Here is a 16,940-nt window from a genome sequence, read left to right as displayed (position 1 = left end):
TCCTTATCTGGCCAAAAGGAAACTACCTAAACTGACACACACATTACCCACACTGTACACAAATCCTAATTCTATTTATAACCCTAAGCATTCTCCTATGTAAAGATGTACACAGCTGGGGAAGGAGCGAGAGAGAAGTCATACTTACTGTTAGAATTCCATGCCAGAGGCCAACATCCTTCTTGAAATCTAACACATTCACTATTGTTTCAGCTGTGCAAGAAAAATACAGAAAAGAGGTTTACTAATTAAAAGTCAGCAGAGACCACAGTACAAACAAAATCCAACATAACCCCAGGGGTAAAAACAGCGCAGGAAAACATCGAGTCCCTGCTACCTTTGCGGAAACTCAATGGCCTCCAATCAGACCCATTGCAAATTGTCCCCCAGATGAAAGTTCTGTCATATAAGGAGAAATCTAGACCCGTTACCACTACTTTTCACAGACAGGCTTTCTTCCTTTCCTTTTTATCATGTATTTTCTAACTTCCCCTCACTTAAAAAAAAGTTATTCTCATTTCCTTCATGTGCACCTGCCAGGCAAGAGAAGCCCCTTTACTCTCTCTCCTCTGGCCTCCCCATCCTGGAGAGAAAATCCATCTCCAGCAATGCACTGGCCGACATCCAACGGCTAGAAAGAAGCCTTTAAAGATGGCAGGGGGCAGGAAAGGTAGCAGAGGGAATTAAAAATATATGCACGGAGGAGTATTCCACACTTACGGAGGAGAGTAAGGTACCCTGCCCCTAAAAGGGAGAAAGAAAAAGGTTTCTTCTGCCCACCCATCCGCCAAATGGGCATAGGGTTAGCCCCAAGCCAAGCGTACATAGTTGAAGACAGTAACTACTACAGAATGTGGGGATGTGGATGAAAAGCCAGAGCAGCAGCCAGGAATGATGTTGAATTTTTCTTTGAAGCCTCGTCAGCCACAGGTTGGTATCTGCTCCAGCGGTGCCGGATACTGGACTTCCGGGCATTTATCGAACGGTCCTTACACTCTGACCTGCTCATTCTCGCAGGGCTCAGCAAAGGTGTGCTATTAGGTCCCTGACTTTCCCTTCAGAGACTCAAACAAGAAGATGGCATGCATGAAGAGGGGCGTAGACAAAGAATCTGTGGGGGCATGCATCCAAAACAGGACCTTCAAGCAACAGGAACTCAAGTGCTCTGACCCTTTCTGCAATGTGCCCCATTCATTCAATGTTTGCCCAATCATTTCCTAGCCACTCCGCCTCTTTCCTTCATGATTGTCCTCTGCAAGGGGGCGAAAGTCATGGATGGCAACCAATGGTTCTCACGACACCATCCTCAGAGATTTGCATTCATTTGGCATGCAGTGGGCTGAAGTAGGGAATTGAAAAACAAAACTGCCAGGCTATACATTTTTTAAATGTATAAACGTACTGCTATTGAGTCGATTCAGACTCAGAGAGACCTTACACTGTATTTCGAGGCTGTAAATCCTTCTGGGAACAGATTGTACGGCCTGTATGCTATTAACTAACAACAAAAAATTAATAAGCAGCCTCTTCATTGGATTATGCCTAAGTTTTACTATTATTACCAAAAATGACATGGTTCTTCATTAAAACATCCCAAGCCCACAGGACATTGAACAGAGGGAGCATCACAGGAGTAGGGGTCTCACAGAGAGAACAACGTGGCCCCGCCGAAGGGAAAGGGTACCTTCTGTGTAGCCGCAGGCTTGTGTCAGGGCTTGGCAGTGGGTTAGTAGTGCAATTCTTGTCACAGTCACTCCAAGGACGCTTCCATCCTTACACGTTTTATACTGAAACAAGACCAAAATAACTGAAAAGAGCAGTGCTGTGCTCAGAGACGATACAATAATGACACCACCTATAATAATTATAACAGTACTTGTACTCCTCTGAGATGCTCTGATTTCCTTAATTACGGAGCCTGTGTAACTATCACAACCATAAGCTACTCAATTGCCCATGCACACAGCCACGGCCAAAGGAAGCAGCTCAGGCTAGACTCACCTCAATGTAAGCAGTGTCATTGTTGGCATCCTTAATATGAGGGAACCAATCTCGAGGAGGCTTAGAGAGATGTTTAGACTCTGTGACAAACCATAATAGCTTTGGCCAACCTTGGAGAAAAACCACAAGTTGCTTTTAAGTTAGAATCCAGGAAGTACACATGCAAACTTTTTCTTAAAAGCCGTGGGAAAAAAAATTAAAAAAAAAAAGCCGTGAAAATACCATTATTTCTCTCTGTTTATGTGGGGTGCTTTCAAACACTTCAACTACAGTGACCCTTTGCTGATTCTGCAATTCATCACATCTACAGCAAGATGAACAACACGAGGATTATAAACCACTGCCAACTAAACTATGTCACACCACAGATTAGAGACCTGTCCCGATTTTGATCATGTTAAATGTGAAAAACAAAACAAAACACGTACCTTGTAACTGATAAAATAGAGTATATCCCAAACCAAACCCAAAACATGGGACCCGTTATTCAGCTAGTGTTCCAATAGTGATCCTATACCAGTGGTTCTCAATCTGGGGGTCACAGCCCCTTTGGGGTTGAATGACCATTTCACAGGGGTCGCCCGATTCTTAACAGTAGCAAAGTGACAGTTATGAAGTAGCAACGAAAATAATGTTGGGGGGCGGGGGTCAGCACAACATGAGGAACTGTATTAAACGGTCCCAGAATTAGGAAGGTTGAGAACCACTGCCTTATACTCACTGCCAGCAAGTTGCTGCTGACCCTATAGGACAAGGTAGGATTGTCCTCATGATTTTCCGAAACCGTTACTTTTTATTGGAGTAGAAAGTGCTGTCTTTCTCAGAGCGACTGGTGGTTTTGAACTGCTGTCCTTGCGGACACCTAACCACTGGGTTCCTGTGACCCTACAGAGCAAAGTAAACCTAGACTGTAGGGTTTCCAATGCCGTAATCTTTACAGAAGCAGAGAGCAGTTGGGGTGTGAATTACCAACCATCCAGTTAGCTGTGGAGCAGTTACCTGCTGGGCTACTAGGGTTCCTGCCACAGTGTACTCTTCTGAAAATGAAGAGTCAGTCCCTCTGATACAAACAATGAGCATGCAGTGACTTTCCAAGAGCCATTTGGCTTACCTTTAAATTGTGGTATCTCTCCTGTTGGGCTTTTGGGTAGTCCTTTATGGCAAGCATCACTAGTCAAGGCTACAGTCACTCCACAGCTTCCAAGCAAGAACCCGATCTGTTGGCTTCCTGCATCCTGAGAGAAGGCAACAAAGAGTAAATAGAGGTCAAGAATGGGGCTCCATGCTTAACAGAAAACACGACCTAGCCAGTAGGCATTGGGAAAGGGAAGGAGTCGCTCTCAGCCCCTTCCCGTCCTCCAGAGCAAGCAAGAACTCAGGTCATGGACTCTGAAGTCTGGAGAAGGAGGAACAAAGTCCAACCCTGCCACGTGCTAGCTGTGAGACTTTACACAGATGAGCTAACTTTGCTCGGCTTTACTTTCTTCATTTGCAACCTGAGGGTAAAAAATATAGCTGTCCCCAAGGTTTGTGGTGAGGGACACACGAGAAGGGGTTCTGTAAAGCGCTTACCCCAATGACTGGCATTTAGTACAGTCTCATTCAAAGACTGTTGTTATGCTTTTTCTCCAGTGAGGAAAGACCATGATTGTAAGTGGCACACACACTGTAGAGACCAGGAAATGTCCGAGAACATCTCTTCATACCTAATATCTAAGTAAATCACTGATTTTCAAAATACTCCAAGGAAGACCTGTGATATACCCCACCACACCTGGTACAGGTGCAGAAGACATAAGCATGCTCAACCACAGAAATGAAGACCTGGCTGCCTTGTTCCTCACCAGTCTCCATGTGATGTCTGTCCAACAGTCTATGTGCACTTCGTGTTTCCATGTCACCTTTTAATGCTCACAGTACTCCAATGTTCCCAATAATGCTACTGCACATTTCAGACTACACGATGGCACAGATGTAACGTGTACATGCATCAAAGTAATTAAAGCATTCACGTGAGTTTCTTTATTGCAGTATTTGCTTTAGAACGGAACCTACAATATCTCGAAGGCAGGCCTGTAGCAGACACATATTACTTTGGGTCACTGTTGGAACCACATTGACTTCGGTGTTGTCACATGCCAAGGACAGGGAGCCACCAAATTCCTAAGCCTCAACTTGTGAACGACACATGAAAGCTAGCCTCGGGTAGCACAGCTCCAGCACTGTGTGACTGCCGTGGCAGGTCATACTGCTGACTGTATGCAGTTGTGCCATCCTCCTGTCTCACCGGGAGATAGACTAGCAGTCAGGTGGACTCTGAGTTTTCCTTACTCCCTGCCAGGTGTGTTGGCTATTTTGGTTTACAATCTCTTGATTTAAGATAACAAAGTGAAAACCCCTAAATAACAAGCATTCCTAGAACTGAAATGTTATCGCTTGCAGCGACTAGATGACCTCTACTCCGTCTTCCTACGCCTCTGTGCACCGGGCACGGAACCTAAATAACCTGATGAACAGTGCAGGTCGGACCCAAGGTCTGCCTCAGCAACCCTCTGACCCATTGGTTCTCTGCCCGCGGAGGGCACATAAAAGGAATCTAGGGCATTTCTACCTGGGTGAGTGCACATACATCAATATTTAAAAACTATAGCCTTTCAAATGTTTATTTCATGCTTTTCTTACTGTCAATGTAAGTCTCTAGTGAAAAGTATCCTTTGTGGGGCATTCTCAATCTAGATGGATCTTTTGAGGGCAATGTGTGGACTCAGGGGAGGACCACAGGGAAAGCATCCCAACTTGCAAGCTCCTTGCAACCCTGCAAGGAGACAGGATGCCAGGGCTCAGGGAAGGCAGTGTCCCATATCAGAGGCATCTCATTGACTTTCCCTTCAACTAATATATTTTCTTTCCAGTAAAGAGATAATAACTACATATCCAAGGGAATCAATTTCTTGTCAGTGGCTGAGATAGTTAAAGTTTATTGTGCCAATGTGGCCGATAAACACATGTGGGGTTAATTGAAGGGCAGAGAGATAAGTGGCTCGGTGAGCCTCACCTTTCTAGTTCTCTGGTCTCTTGCTTTGTGATGGTCGCACCAGGGTGCAGCTGCCTTAGCCAGTTCCCTGCTTCAGATGGCAAGGCTCACTTCCTGCAAGACATCCCCAAGTAGAGGCTCATGGACCTATGCCAATGCAGCCCTGGGTGCTGGAGCACCGGTGTGGAGACCCCTGCTTGCACACTCACTGATTCAGCTTTCCTCCTGCAGTTGGCATCATAGTGTGTGTTTTGTGAGATGGAGGAGGACTTTGTGGATTGGTGTCGGACATATGGGTTAATGTTGGACTCGTGGGCTTGGGCAGCACTGGTCTGGGATGTTTTTTGATGTGCACTCACCCTTGATATAAAACTCTCTCTTATACATGAGTTTCTGTGGATTTGTTTCTCTAATGTACCCAGACTAACACAGTGGTTGTATCAGGTTACCAAGTACCACGAGTACACACAGGTGAGGGAACAGAGTCTCTGACAATGGCATCAGCTGTAATGCAAAAGAGGAGTTTCTTTTATGAGCATATATTTGTGCAGCTGAGTCAGGAGGCACGCACTCTCACTGTCCATACAAGACCTTGAAATGATTTAGAACCAGAGTTACTCATAGCTATTGCTTTCAGTAAACTTTGTCTTTTGGCTGGGAACAATGTAAATTCTCCTGAAACAGCATGCCAGCCCAGCAGGGTGGCTCGTGTTCTTCAGGAAGGGGACAGCGCATGATGAAATCTCCATGACCTGACTCAGGTTGTTGCTGCTGCAAGGCTGGCCAGGCCACGATCATTTCTGCAGATGCGACGGAGGAAGATACTCTGACCTAAAGCCCCTCCCCTCCCAAGGGAAGAAACACTGCCTTCCTCTTTTAATAACCTGCATGTGATTTACATCCTACAGTGGTAAAATCGCAGGTGCAAAAACGTCTTAGATTAAAGGAGATGGGAGCCCCATGAGGGGGAGTGTAATTGGGAATGCAATGCTGCAACCTTGCCTGACATTTAGGCTTGAAAGAGTAGCTCACTGCTGGAACTTAAGACAATCCGAATTCATCCTGCAAAGCTCCAGTCAAATGGGAGTTTGTCGATTCTGCCCACTGCCACCTGCTACCCTCCCGTCATGCAGTCGAAGAGCCCTGCAGCCTCCTTCATAGCCCATGTCACAGGTGCAAAGTAATCAATGCACTACCTAGCACGCACCCTAGCTAGCACGCACTGCCCGCTACCTAGCACGCACCCTAATCCACTGCCATGATGGCCATTTCAACTCCTGGAGATGCTACTTCAGGTTTCCCAGGCTGTAAATCACATTAGGAGCAGATGGATTCCTCTTCCTCTGGAGGAGTGACGGGTGGGTTCGAACCACAGACCTTGTGGTTAGCAGACTAATCTTTACCAGACAGTGCCACCAGGGCTCCTTGTGTCCAGCACGGAGCCTCGTATATACAGATGCTCGGGACAAATCCCTGCTGAGCACACTGGCAACCAAAGCAAAGGGAAACGCAGTCTTTCTGCCTAATAATCCTGATGAGGCTGTCAGGTGATAGCCTGCCAGCAGCTGCAATGGTATTTTACGATCAACACCCGGATCTCTGTGACAAAACGTCTGATCTGCCTTCAGGCTGGCTAAAATTACTGATCTTGATATGAAACTGACTTGGGAAACAGGCACTTCATTTCAGGAAGCATGTAAATATTTCACCTATGCAACCTCGCACCAAAAAAACTATTGCTTATAATGTTCCCCCACAGTCCCCATAGGCTTCTCCTACTATGGTGGCTTAATGGGGGGCGGTCAGACACAGGGCTTACTCTTCAGGTGGGTGACGGTGTCCCTATACTTCCCTGAAATACACCGAGAAATGTGGACAATTCTTCTAGCAAAACGAAAAACAAAACAGAACTCTGCAAGGACTCGTTTTTGCTGCTTAAATAAAGGTGGGTCCAAGTTGAATTCAACCCAATTCAACTCTTTCTCTCCTCTTCAGTAACAGAGCCAGCTCATCATGTCACCTTCTAGAAAGTGCCTTCTTAAAAGCAGCCAGTCTGCCAGTAACTTCTCAAGAGTCCCATTAAGCAAGCTACTATGGGAACATCATTACTGCATTACAGCCACATGTCCCACTCAGAATGCATCAATCATCTTGGGAAGAAGGATTTTCTCCCCAGTAAATGTAAAGTAAGTTCATGAAAAGTCATCTCCCGTGAACGCACTTTGGATTTGTGGTCTCCAAAACTACTAGCTAGTGTTCATCCGTTTTCATTCCCTGCCAACTTAAAGTGCTGGTTTAACCGCTTGTTATCTCTTAGGAGCCAGTGTAAGCCAAGCATGCACTGTAATGGAAAGATGAACTTTAAATGTGCTACTTTGCAGAACCAACACAAAACACTCTATAGGCTAACAGTAAGTTTAAAGATGAGTAAGGTGATGTAACCAACGTCGATTTAGGAAATGCGACACACAAAGATAAAATGTGTCAATTAATGTAGTGGTTGTTTGCCCACTAATTTTATCATGGCAATTTTCAAGCCTACACCGAGTAGAAAGAAATCTCTATCCCCATCGTCAGCCCCCAAACACATATGCATACTCACACACATTCCACACACGTACACACACATATAAACTGTGACAGTAGACCAAGATATAGAGCTCGGTGGAGGCTGGTATCTCTGCCTTGACCTTCCTGCTTGCTGGCCATCCTGAGACTTGCTGGGGCCCTGCCATATTTCCCACAGACCTCGATCCACTCAACTTTCCACACCCTGGCCTGTGATCTTCTGGCATTCTGCATCATTTTATGTGTCTCCTTCAGTCTGAAGGACTCACGGCTTAGTATCAGTCTTACGGAGTTGGGTTGGACTTGGTTGGGATGTTTTCTGGATATGAAGCTCTTTCTTGCACATATGAGCATTCCTGGATTTATTTCTCTGGTCCAGCGGTTCTCAACCTTTGGGTTGTGACCCCTTTTGGGGGTTGAACGACCCTTTCACAGGGGTCACCTGATTCATAACAGTAGTACAATTACAGTGATGAAGTAGCAACGAAAATAATGTTATGGTTTGGGGTCACCACAACATGAGGAACTATGTTAAGGGGTCACAGCATTAGGAAGGTGGAGAACCATTGCTCTCCTCCACCCACCACACATCAATCATATCATTATCATGCTAGAGCAGACTTTCTCATGCTGGGAGGATCCACTGCTACTTCGCTCCTGTCACTCCATCTCTGAAGGTCTCCTTTCTCTACACTAATTATAAACTGAGCTCTCAGGGAAAAGGTGCTGTGTACCTGTTTACATCATGCTGCGATGTGGCAAGCCATGAATGCTAGTCCTTCAAGAGTGATCCATTTTAATGGGATGTAAAACATTCATGAAAGCAAACAAATTATTAATGTCTATAGACATCTAAGAACAGACAATGAAGAATCCCCTGGGTCCCCACTTCAGAGGAAGGAGCCCCTGAATACTTATGCACAGCTTCCAAACATGTCAGATGCTGAAGGCCTACCGGATGGAAGCAGGGCATTTTCAAGGAGAGTGCCAGAGGACGGACCCTTCAGGTCGGATGGCACTCAAGGTATGAGTGAGGAGAAGCTAATGTGCAACCAGTCATGGGGTGACAAAAGACCAGACAAAGTGAAAATCTTCCAGGAGAAGAGGCAACCTCATCATTCTCCCACCAACAGCGTCACCTGGGCACCTTAATTAAAGGTGTGTGGGAACTACATCATTCAGTTAGGGTTATTAGACAGTATTTAGGATTCAGAAAATTTGGTTTCCCTCTCTTAAAAACTCTCCTCTCAGAGCCATTGAGTGAATTGACTCATAGAGTCCCCTACAGAGCTTAGCAGGACTTCTGCTGGGGTTTTTTCAGGCTGTAAAGCTTCATAGGAGCAGCGAGCCTACTCTTTCTCCTGAGGAATGACCAGTGGGTTCCAAGTGCAGACCTTGTGGCTACAGCCCAGTGCATAACCCAACACACCACCAGGGCACCTTTGGTTCCCTTTAGGCACTTTATTTTCTTTTTTAATTTAAATGTTATCATTGTTTTAAACAAATCATTTTATCAGGGGCTCTTACATATATGATAACCATCCACACATCCATTATATCAAGAGGACATGTACAATTGTAGGTGTCCACAATTTCTAAACATTATTTTTCCTCTTGAACCCTTTGATATCAGCTCCTTTCCTCCTCCCTCCCCCACCCTGACACCCCCGCAAACTCTTAATGTATTACGTCCTGTCCTTGTTGTCTATACTCTTACACCGTCCATCTATCCCTTCACCTGGTATTCTTCCCCCTCAAGGGGGGTTATTCTGCTGTCATCACTATACATCGCCACCACCCCCTTCTTCTCCCTTTCCCTCCCTTCCTCCACCTTCCTGGATGTTTTGCTCCCATTACTGATTCTGAGGGGGGTGGTCTTTCCTGAATTCCGTGTATTAAAACTCTTGTCTGCGCTGCTCTCTGTACACCAGTCTAGCCAGATTTGTGAGGTGGGGCTGAGATCATAACAGTGAAGGGAGGAAGGATGAAAGAACTAGAGGAATATTGTGTGTTTTGTGGGGGCTAAACTGCCCCTGGATGCTTTTTCTCCTCCGTGCAGCCCCGCTGCACAGCAACGTTCAGTTATCCACAGATGGGGTCTGGGTCTCCTCCGTGATGCCTCTTCATCGCCTGGATGAGATTGTTTATTGTTGAACTTCAGATGCCTGTTCCTGTTGACACCTCATGATCATACTCTAGTGTGTTTCTTCTATGTGGGCTTTGTGGCTCCCTGGCTAGATGGCCTATTGTTTGTCTTCAAGCCTTTAAGACCTCGGACGGACGCAGTATCTTTTTATAGCTGGGCTCCACCTGCTTTCTTCACCACACTTGATTATGCACCTGCTTTGTCTTCAGGGATTGTAGCAGGGTGGTGGGCATCACTCAGTTAGGCCCTTTATTTTCAAGTAATCCTAATAGTCACAGAACAACAGAAGAGCTATAAAAGACTCCCATCCTTCACCAGCTACAGGCCCTGTGCACATCTTACCCCCATATTGAATTAATAACTGAAAAAAAGCACTGTGTAATTTTAAAAAACAGTTCTTTAAGACTAATGAACTAATTATAATCTACAGTCAGTGTCTGAGACACAACACACAACTCTAAATAATTCAAAACATTTATAAGCAAATGAATCTTCTGGTTATGTTCACACACATATGTAAATATTTAAGTTCTCATGAAGTCAAGGCAGTGCAAAAACTTGATCCCTTTTCTTCTGAATCCTATAGTGGGTCAGTCCCTCGGTACTTCAGTATCAAGTGCCAGGAGTCACTAAGTGGAAACTCTTCCTGACACACATGATCATGCTTCCCTGTTTTTCTCTTCGTGGAGAGGCCCAGCCTACATAACTGTATCTCATTCTTGGCTTCCCATCATTCCCACCACCTGTAGAAGTTGCACCTGCAGGACATGCAGAAAAGCAGGCAAAAACCTGGCAAGGCATAAGGGAAAAATCCTAGTCATTCTGTGACGGCTGCCATACACGTCTGGATCCCCCTGCTGCCACGCACGTTCCACTGTGTTCTGAGCAAGCAAAAGACTTCATTCTGTGACTTTTCACAAATGATTCCAGCTCAGTGTTTCCACTCTAATTCCTGTGCTGCACACATTAAACCTTATGACTCTCTCCAAACAGAACTCAAGGTTCTTTTCAGCAAAGAGGATCTTCTGCTCCTGGGATGACAAAATAAAGCATACTGCCAGAGACAAAGCCTTCTCCCCATCAATTATTATTGCTATCATTTAACATTTTCAGAATTAGAAAGACTTCTAATACTTTAAAAGTTAGCTGCTAACGGCTCTACTGCTCACAGTCTAAGATAATTAATTTCATAGTTTCAGAGTATTTTTTAACAACACAAAAAGAGTCAACGTGAAGGATACAATGGCCCAAACAACTAACCGCCTCTCCAGCCTCTTAAATTTTTGTTTACATTTATTTATTAATGGTATTTCAGATGAACCTTCTACTTTCTCCTTTTGTAGTTAACAGATGACACCGACAATCAAAAAGTGGTACACAAAACACTACTCTAAGAAAATTACCACTCCCAGTCTCCAGTCAAATAAATGTATTATGGGAAATGGCTCTAGTTTGGAAGCTATTAGGCTATAAATTTAAAATAAATGATTTTAAAATATATGCGATATCATTATAGCTACTCCTCACTTATCAGCTATCTTGTTATCAGATATTTCTCATTTATAAATAGCAAAAAATCTACTATCTTACTTATTACCAACAAAATATGTGACAATGACAAATGCCAATGTACCAAGTGAGATTAACACTGGCTCTGATAGTTAAAGTCATGAGTCAAGTTGGCATGACCATGATTCACAATGGTTTGACTGCTATGTATTGACAGAATTTGGAAGTTACATAATCATATAATCTGGCAATTCGGTAATAACGTAGTCACTTTTCATTTGTGATCTGATGTGGTTAGCCTCCATTTTTATGCTAACCTGTACTTTAGAACCTAACCATGTTGATAAGCAAGGAGTGGGTATATTACTAATAACAGTAATAAATATTTTTCTGTGGACTTATTGAAACTCTTGTTTCCATATGCTTATTAGCATATAAATTTTCTCTAAATATGTATTTGACAATATTTCTTAGAGAACATGAGACACTTCATCAATAGAGACTGAGACACTAACCTTTGAATTAAATATAAATCAAAGAGGAAATAGCATATTCTTCTTTACTAGATTTTCGTTTAGGGCTAATTAGAAAAATAAAGTAGGGCAAAAGCCAACATAAGGGACCAGGAAGGGTATATTATAATGATTAAAGGGTCAATCCAACAAAAGAACATAATGATAATAAATATCTACACTGCATTAAATGGCCCCAAATACATAAAACAAACCTTTATACATCTGAAAAAGAGAAACAGACAGCTCTGTAACATAAAGGGACCCCGACACGAATGCTGAAAACAAAGCGGTTGCATAAGCAAATGCGGTGAAGAAAGCTGATGGTGTCCAGTTATCAAAGTATATAGAATCTGGGGTCCCATAGGCTGGAAGAAAAACAAGGGGCCATCTAACTGAGAAACAACAAAGCCCACATGGAAGAAGCACACCAGCCTGTGAGATGACCAGGCGTTGAAGGGATACGGTATCAGGAATCAAAGACCCCCCCCCCAAAAAAAAAAATCATAGCATTGCGAATGAGGGGGAGTGCAGAGTGGGGACCAGGGCCCATCTGGGGGAAATTGGACATCCCCTTGCAGAAGGGCTGTGGGGAGGAGATGAGCCAGTCAGAGTGCAGTGTAGCAACGATGAAATATACAATTTTCCTCTAGTTCTTAAATGCTTCCTCCCTCCCACTATCATGATCCCAATTCTACCTTACATATCCGGCTGAACTGGAGGATGTACACTGGCACACATAGGAACTGGAAATACAGGGAATCCAAGACAGATGAACCCCTCAGGATCACTGGTGAGAGTGGCGATATGAGGAGGGTGGAGGGAGGATGATGGAGAAAGGGGGAACAGATGACAAGGTCTACATATAACCTCCTCCCTGGGAGACAGACAGCAGAGAACTGGGTGAGGGAGACATCGGATGGTATAAGATATGATAAAATAATAATTATTTATAAATTATCAAGGTTTCAGGGGGAGGGGGGAGCGAGGAGGGAGGGGAAAAATGAGGAGCCGATACCAAGGGCTCAAGTAGAAAGCAGGTGTTTTGAGAATGAAGATGGCAACACATGTACGAATATGTTGGACACAAATGATGTATGCATCGATTGTGAAAAGAGTTGTATGAGCCCCTAATAAAATGATTTGAAAACAACAACAACAACAAAAAACCCAGCACTTGGGGCCACCTCTGGATTCATGCTTAGATAGGTGCCTACGATGTGAACCATGACATGTGCAGCTGTGGAGAGAAAAAGTTACCATCTTAAAAAAAAAAACATAAAGGGAAATTTTAACACACTACTTCCAATAAAAGGCAAAAAATTTCATATCACAATACTATAAAATTAGAAATCTAGAAAAAGATGATCACATGGAAAGAAATAAAATATATGGGTATGGAATAACACCCTGCTAAAAATGATAAGAAATTGATCATGAAAAAACAACATACCCAAATCTGTGTGACGTAGCAAAAGCAGTACTCATAGGTCAATTTACAGCAGTAAATGCAAACATAAAAAAAAGAAAAAGCATTATCAATACCTTAAACAACAACTCCAACCATTAGAAAATAATCAGCAAAAAAGCCTACATTCTAGGGTTGGCCCCATTCCCAGCTAAATGGAGCACCCCCCGCCCCCAACCACCACCACCACTGCCACAGAAGAATATACTTTGGAGGACAGCACTGAAGCTACAGCTTGGGTAGAGGGGCATGTCTGGTCAAAGCACACAGAAGCAAACTAAGAGGGAAGGAGAGAGAGAAAGAGAGTGGAACACATTGTGGCCCACCAAGTCCCAAGGACGATATTCCTGCTCAGAACAGAGTAGCCAATGCAGAGAAGACCATAGGGCCGGCCCCACCAGGAGACACGGTGTTCCTCACTGACCCATAGCACTATGGGGAACAACAATGGAGACACAATGTGGGAATTGTGCCTGATATGAGCCTACCACACAAGGGCGAAACACTAAGGGCGTGCAACAGAGAGATCCCAAAAATAGACTTAGGGAGCAGGGCATGGCACCTCATTAGACTCAACCAAAAGATACTTATAAAGGTCAACAAACAGACCTGGAATTATTTATAGGGTTTTCTTTTTTGTTATTTTTTGCTTTGTTTTTGTTTATTATTGTTTTTGCATGTCTATCTGGATAAGATAGGCAGGATAAACAATCTGGAGGAGAAAACAATAGGATGGACTGTTCCAGGGGGAGACCAGACTGGGGGAAGTGGGGGAAAGGGAGGGAGGAGCCAACAAACTCAGGGACAAGGGAACAACAGTGATCTAAAATTGATGGTGAGGAGAGTGTAGGATGCCTGGTAGGGCTTGATCAAGCACAATATTGCTAAGGGGAGAGTAAAAAGAAATAGATGAAAAAACTAGGAGGCAAAGGATATTTATTGAGGTCTAAATATAGGCATGTACATATATAAAATATTTATATACAATTATATGGAAATTGATCTATGCATATTTTTCATATCAGGGGTCCTCAAACTTTTTAAACAGGGGGCCAGTTTACTGTCTCTCAGACCCGTTGGAGGGCTGGACTATAGTTTCAAAAAAAACTATGAACAAATTCCTATGCACACTGCACATGTCTTATTTTGAAGTAAAAAAACAAAGAGGGAAAAAATACCCAGCAGGCCAGATAAATGTCTTTGGTGGGCCGCATGTGGTCCGCAGGTAGTAGTTTGAGGACGCCTGATTTATGTTAAGTATTAAGGTAGCAGGCGGACATTGGGCCTCTACTCAAGTACTCCCTCAATGCAAGAATACTTTGTTTTAATAACCTGGCATTCTGTGATGTTCACCTTCCCAACATGATCCTAAAGATAAAATGGGTGCATAAGCAAATGTGGTGAAGAAAGCTGATGGTGCCCAGCTGTCCAAACATATAGTGTCTGGGGTCTTAAAAGCTTGAAGATAAACAAGTGGTCATCTACTGAGGAGCAACGAAGCTCACATGGAAGAAGCACACCAGCCTGTGTGATCATGAGGTGTCACTGGGATCAAGCATCAGGCTTCAAAGACACAGAATAAAAAAAAAATCATATAGATGTGAATAAGGGGAGGGCAGAGTGGAGACCTGAAGCCCATCTGTAGATGATGAAACATACAACTTTTCTCTTGTTCTTGAATGCTTTCTCCCCCACAACTATCATTTCCCCTATTCTACCTCACAAACCTGGCTACAGCAGAGCATGTACTCTGGTATGGGGAAGAGCTTGCAACACAGGAAATCCAGGACAGATAAAACCCCCAGGACCAATAATAGGAGTAGTGATACCACGTGGGGGGAGAAAGGGGAAATAGGTTACAATGATTGACTTATAACACACACTCCACAGGGGGCAAAGAACAGAAAAATGGGTGAAGGGAGACATGAAAAAATGAAGAGACATGGTTGATGTAAGACATGAAAAAATAACAATTCATAAATTATCAAGGGTTCATGAAGACCAGAGGGTGAGGGAGGGAGGGGGAAAATGAGGAGCTGATACCAAGGGCTCAAGTAGAAAGAAAATGTTTTGAAAATGATGACAACAAATGTACAAATGTGCTTGACACATGGATGGATTGTGATAGGAGCTGTAAGAGCCCCCGATAAAATGATTTAAAAAGAAAGAAAGCCTGCACTCACTAAAAGAAATGAAATAATACATTTCAAGGCCAAAATAAATGAAACGGAAACAAAATGGAAAGAAAAAATGAGACAAGAAATTGGTCCTTAGAAAATGCTAACAAAATTAACAAAGGAAAAAATGAAGATGCAAATATCATGAATAAGAAGTGGACTGAGTGACAGCCCAACAGGACCAGCTGAAATTAAATGACTAAGACAGAATACTGTGAGAGGTTGTGGAGGAGTCCTGGGTGCAGTGGGTTACACAGTGGGCTACTGAGTGCTAGGTCAGCAACTCAATCCCATCAGCCACCATGGAAGGAGGATGAGGCGAACTACTCATAAGTTTTTACAGCTTTGGAAACCCTATATAAAGGGTTGGTCTGGGTCATAGTCAACTTAGGAGCAGTTGACTTGAGGTTTGAGGGGGTATAGAGATCTAAACAATTTACACAAAGAAAACTATAAAACTCTACTATAGGAAACGAAACTATCCACTGCCATTGATTCCATTTCATTTCACAGACTTCATAGGACAGAAAAGAACTCTGCCTGGGTTTCCCAGAGTTAAATTTTTATGGGAGAAGGAAGTTTGCTCTTTTTACTGTAGAGTGCCTGGTGGTTTGAACAGCCAACCTTCCAGTTAACAGCCTAATAAAGAGATCTACATAAATGGAAAAACATGCCATGCTCATGGATAAGAAGATTTAACATTGTGTAAAATGTTAATACTATTCAGTGATCAGTAAGTATAATGTACTCTCAATCCAGATTCTATCAATATTCTTTAAGGAGATGGAGAAACAGAATAATTAAATGTAACACCAGATTGCTCTGTAAAATGTCACCCAAATCCCAATTTTGTTTAAAAAGGGAGGGTAGAAAGAAAGGAGGAAAACAAAAAAAGAGCAAGAAAGATAAATTTATTATTAATGTGGATATGTAGTATCCATGATACCAAGAAATGAGAGAATGAAACACTTGCTTCATGGACTGAGATTATTTAGCCTAATGGTCTGTTACCATATAAACATAAACTCTGCCTCTGAGAAATTGCTGCTGGTGAATTTTGCAGTTCAGTCACGCTGTGTATGCTAACAGCTGTTCCTTTTAGTGAGATAACTGTGAGAACCAGTAGAGTCTCAGAAACAAAGAATTGTTTGAGATTGAAAATCCACTTTAAGAACTACTGTCTGAATAATCTTTCCTTAAAGGCTTTGAATGAGTTCTTTCCAGTTCAACCCCCTAATAAGAATTTGCTTTTCCAACCTTCGTTATACTGAATCGGAATCATTACTCCAGATCCCCAGCTGATTCTTACGTGTAGTTAAGAGGTGATTCTTATGTATAATTAAGAATCACCTGGGGATCTGGTTAAACTGTATATTTTGATTCAGTAGCGCTGAGGTAGAAAGGTACGTTCTCGGTAGGGTGTCTCCCTGGATGGAATGAACTAGCTGGAAACCCTGCTTACCTCACAACACAACATGTGGTTGCCTGGGAACTGTCATTTGTCTTGAAGGGATTTAACGGAATT

At 43.2% G+C, this 16,940-nt stretch overlaps 1 protein-coding gene across 4 annotated transcripts in view; it reads right to left on the bottom strand.

Annotated features, from left to right (window-relative positions):
* Nucleotides 1-16,940, bottom strand: part of DIP2C (disco interacting protein 2 homolog C) — a 521,839-nt gene that overhangs the window by 158,509 nt on the left and 346,390 nt on the right. For all 4 annotated transcript variants that reach the window (XM_075550143.1, XM_075550144.1, XM_075550145.1 and 1 more), the window contains 4 exons: nt 3,113-3,236; nt 2,002-2,111; nt 1,685-1,787; nt 149-213 (listed from right to left, as the gene is read on the bottom strand). In XM_075550143.1, the coding sequence (XP_075406258.1) occupies nt 149-213; nt 1,685-1,787; nt 2,002-2,111; nt 3,113-3,236 (402 nt within the window). The remainder of the gene's footprint in view (nt 1-148; nt 214-1,684; nt 1,788-2,001; nt 2,112-3,112; nt 3,237-16,940) is intronic.

The sequence above is a fragment of the Tenrec ecaudatus genome, chromosome 5 (genome assembly GCF_050624435.1).
Source record: "Tenrec ecaudatus isolate mTenEca1 chromosome 5, mTenEca1.hap1, whole genome shotgun sequence".
Lineage (NCBI taxonomy): Eukaryota > Metazoa > Chordata > Mammalia > Afrosoricida > Tenrecidae > Tenrec > Tenrec ecaudatus.
The sequence above is the reverse complement of the archived record's forward strand: the minus strand, read 5'-3'. Positions and strand labels throughout refer to the sequence as shown.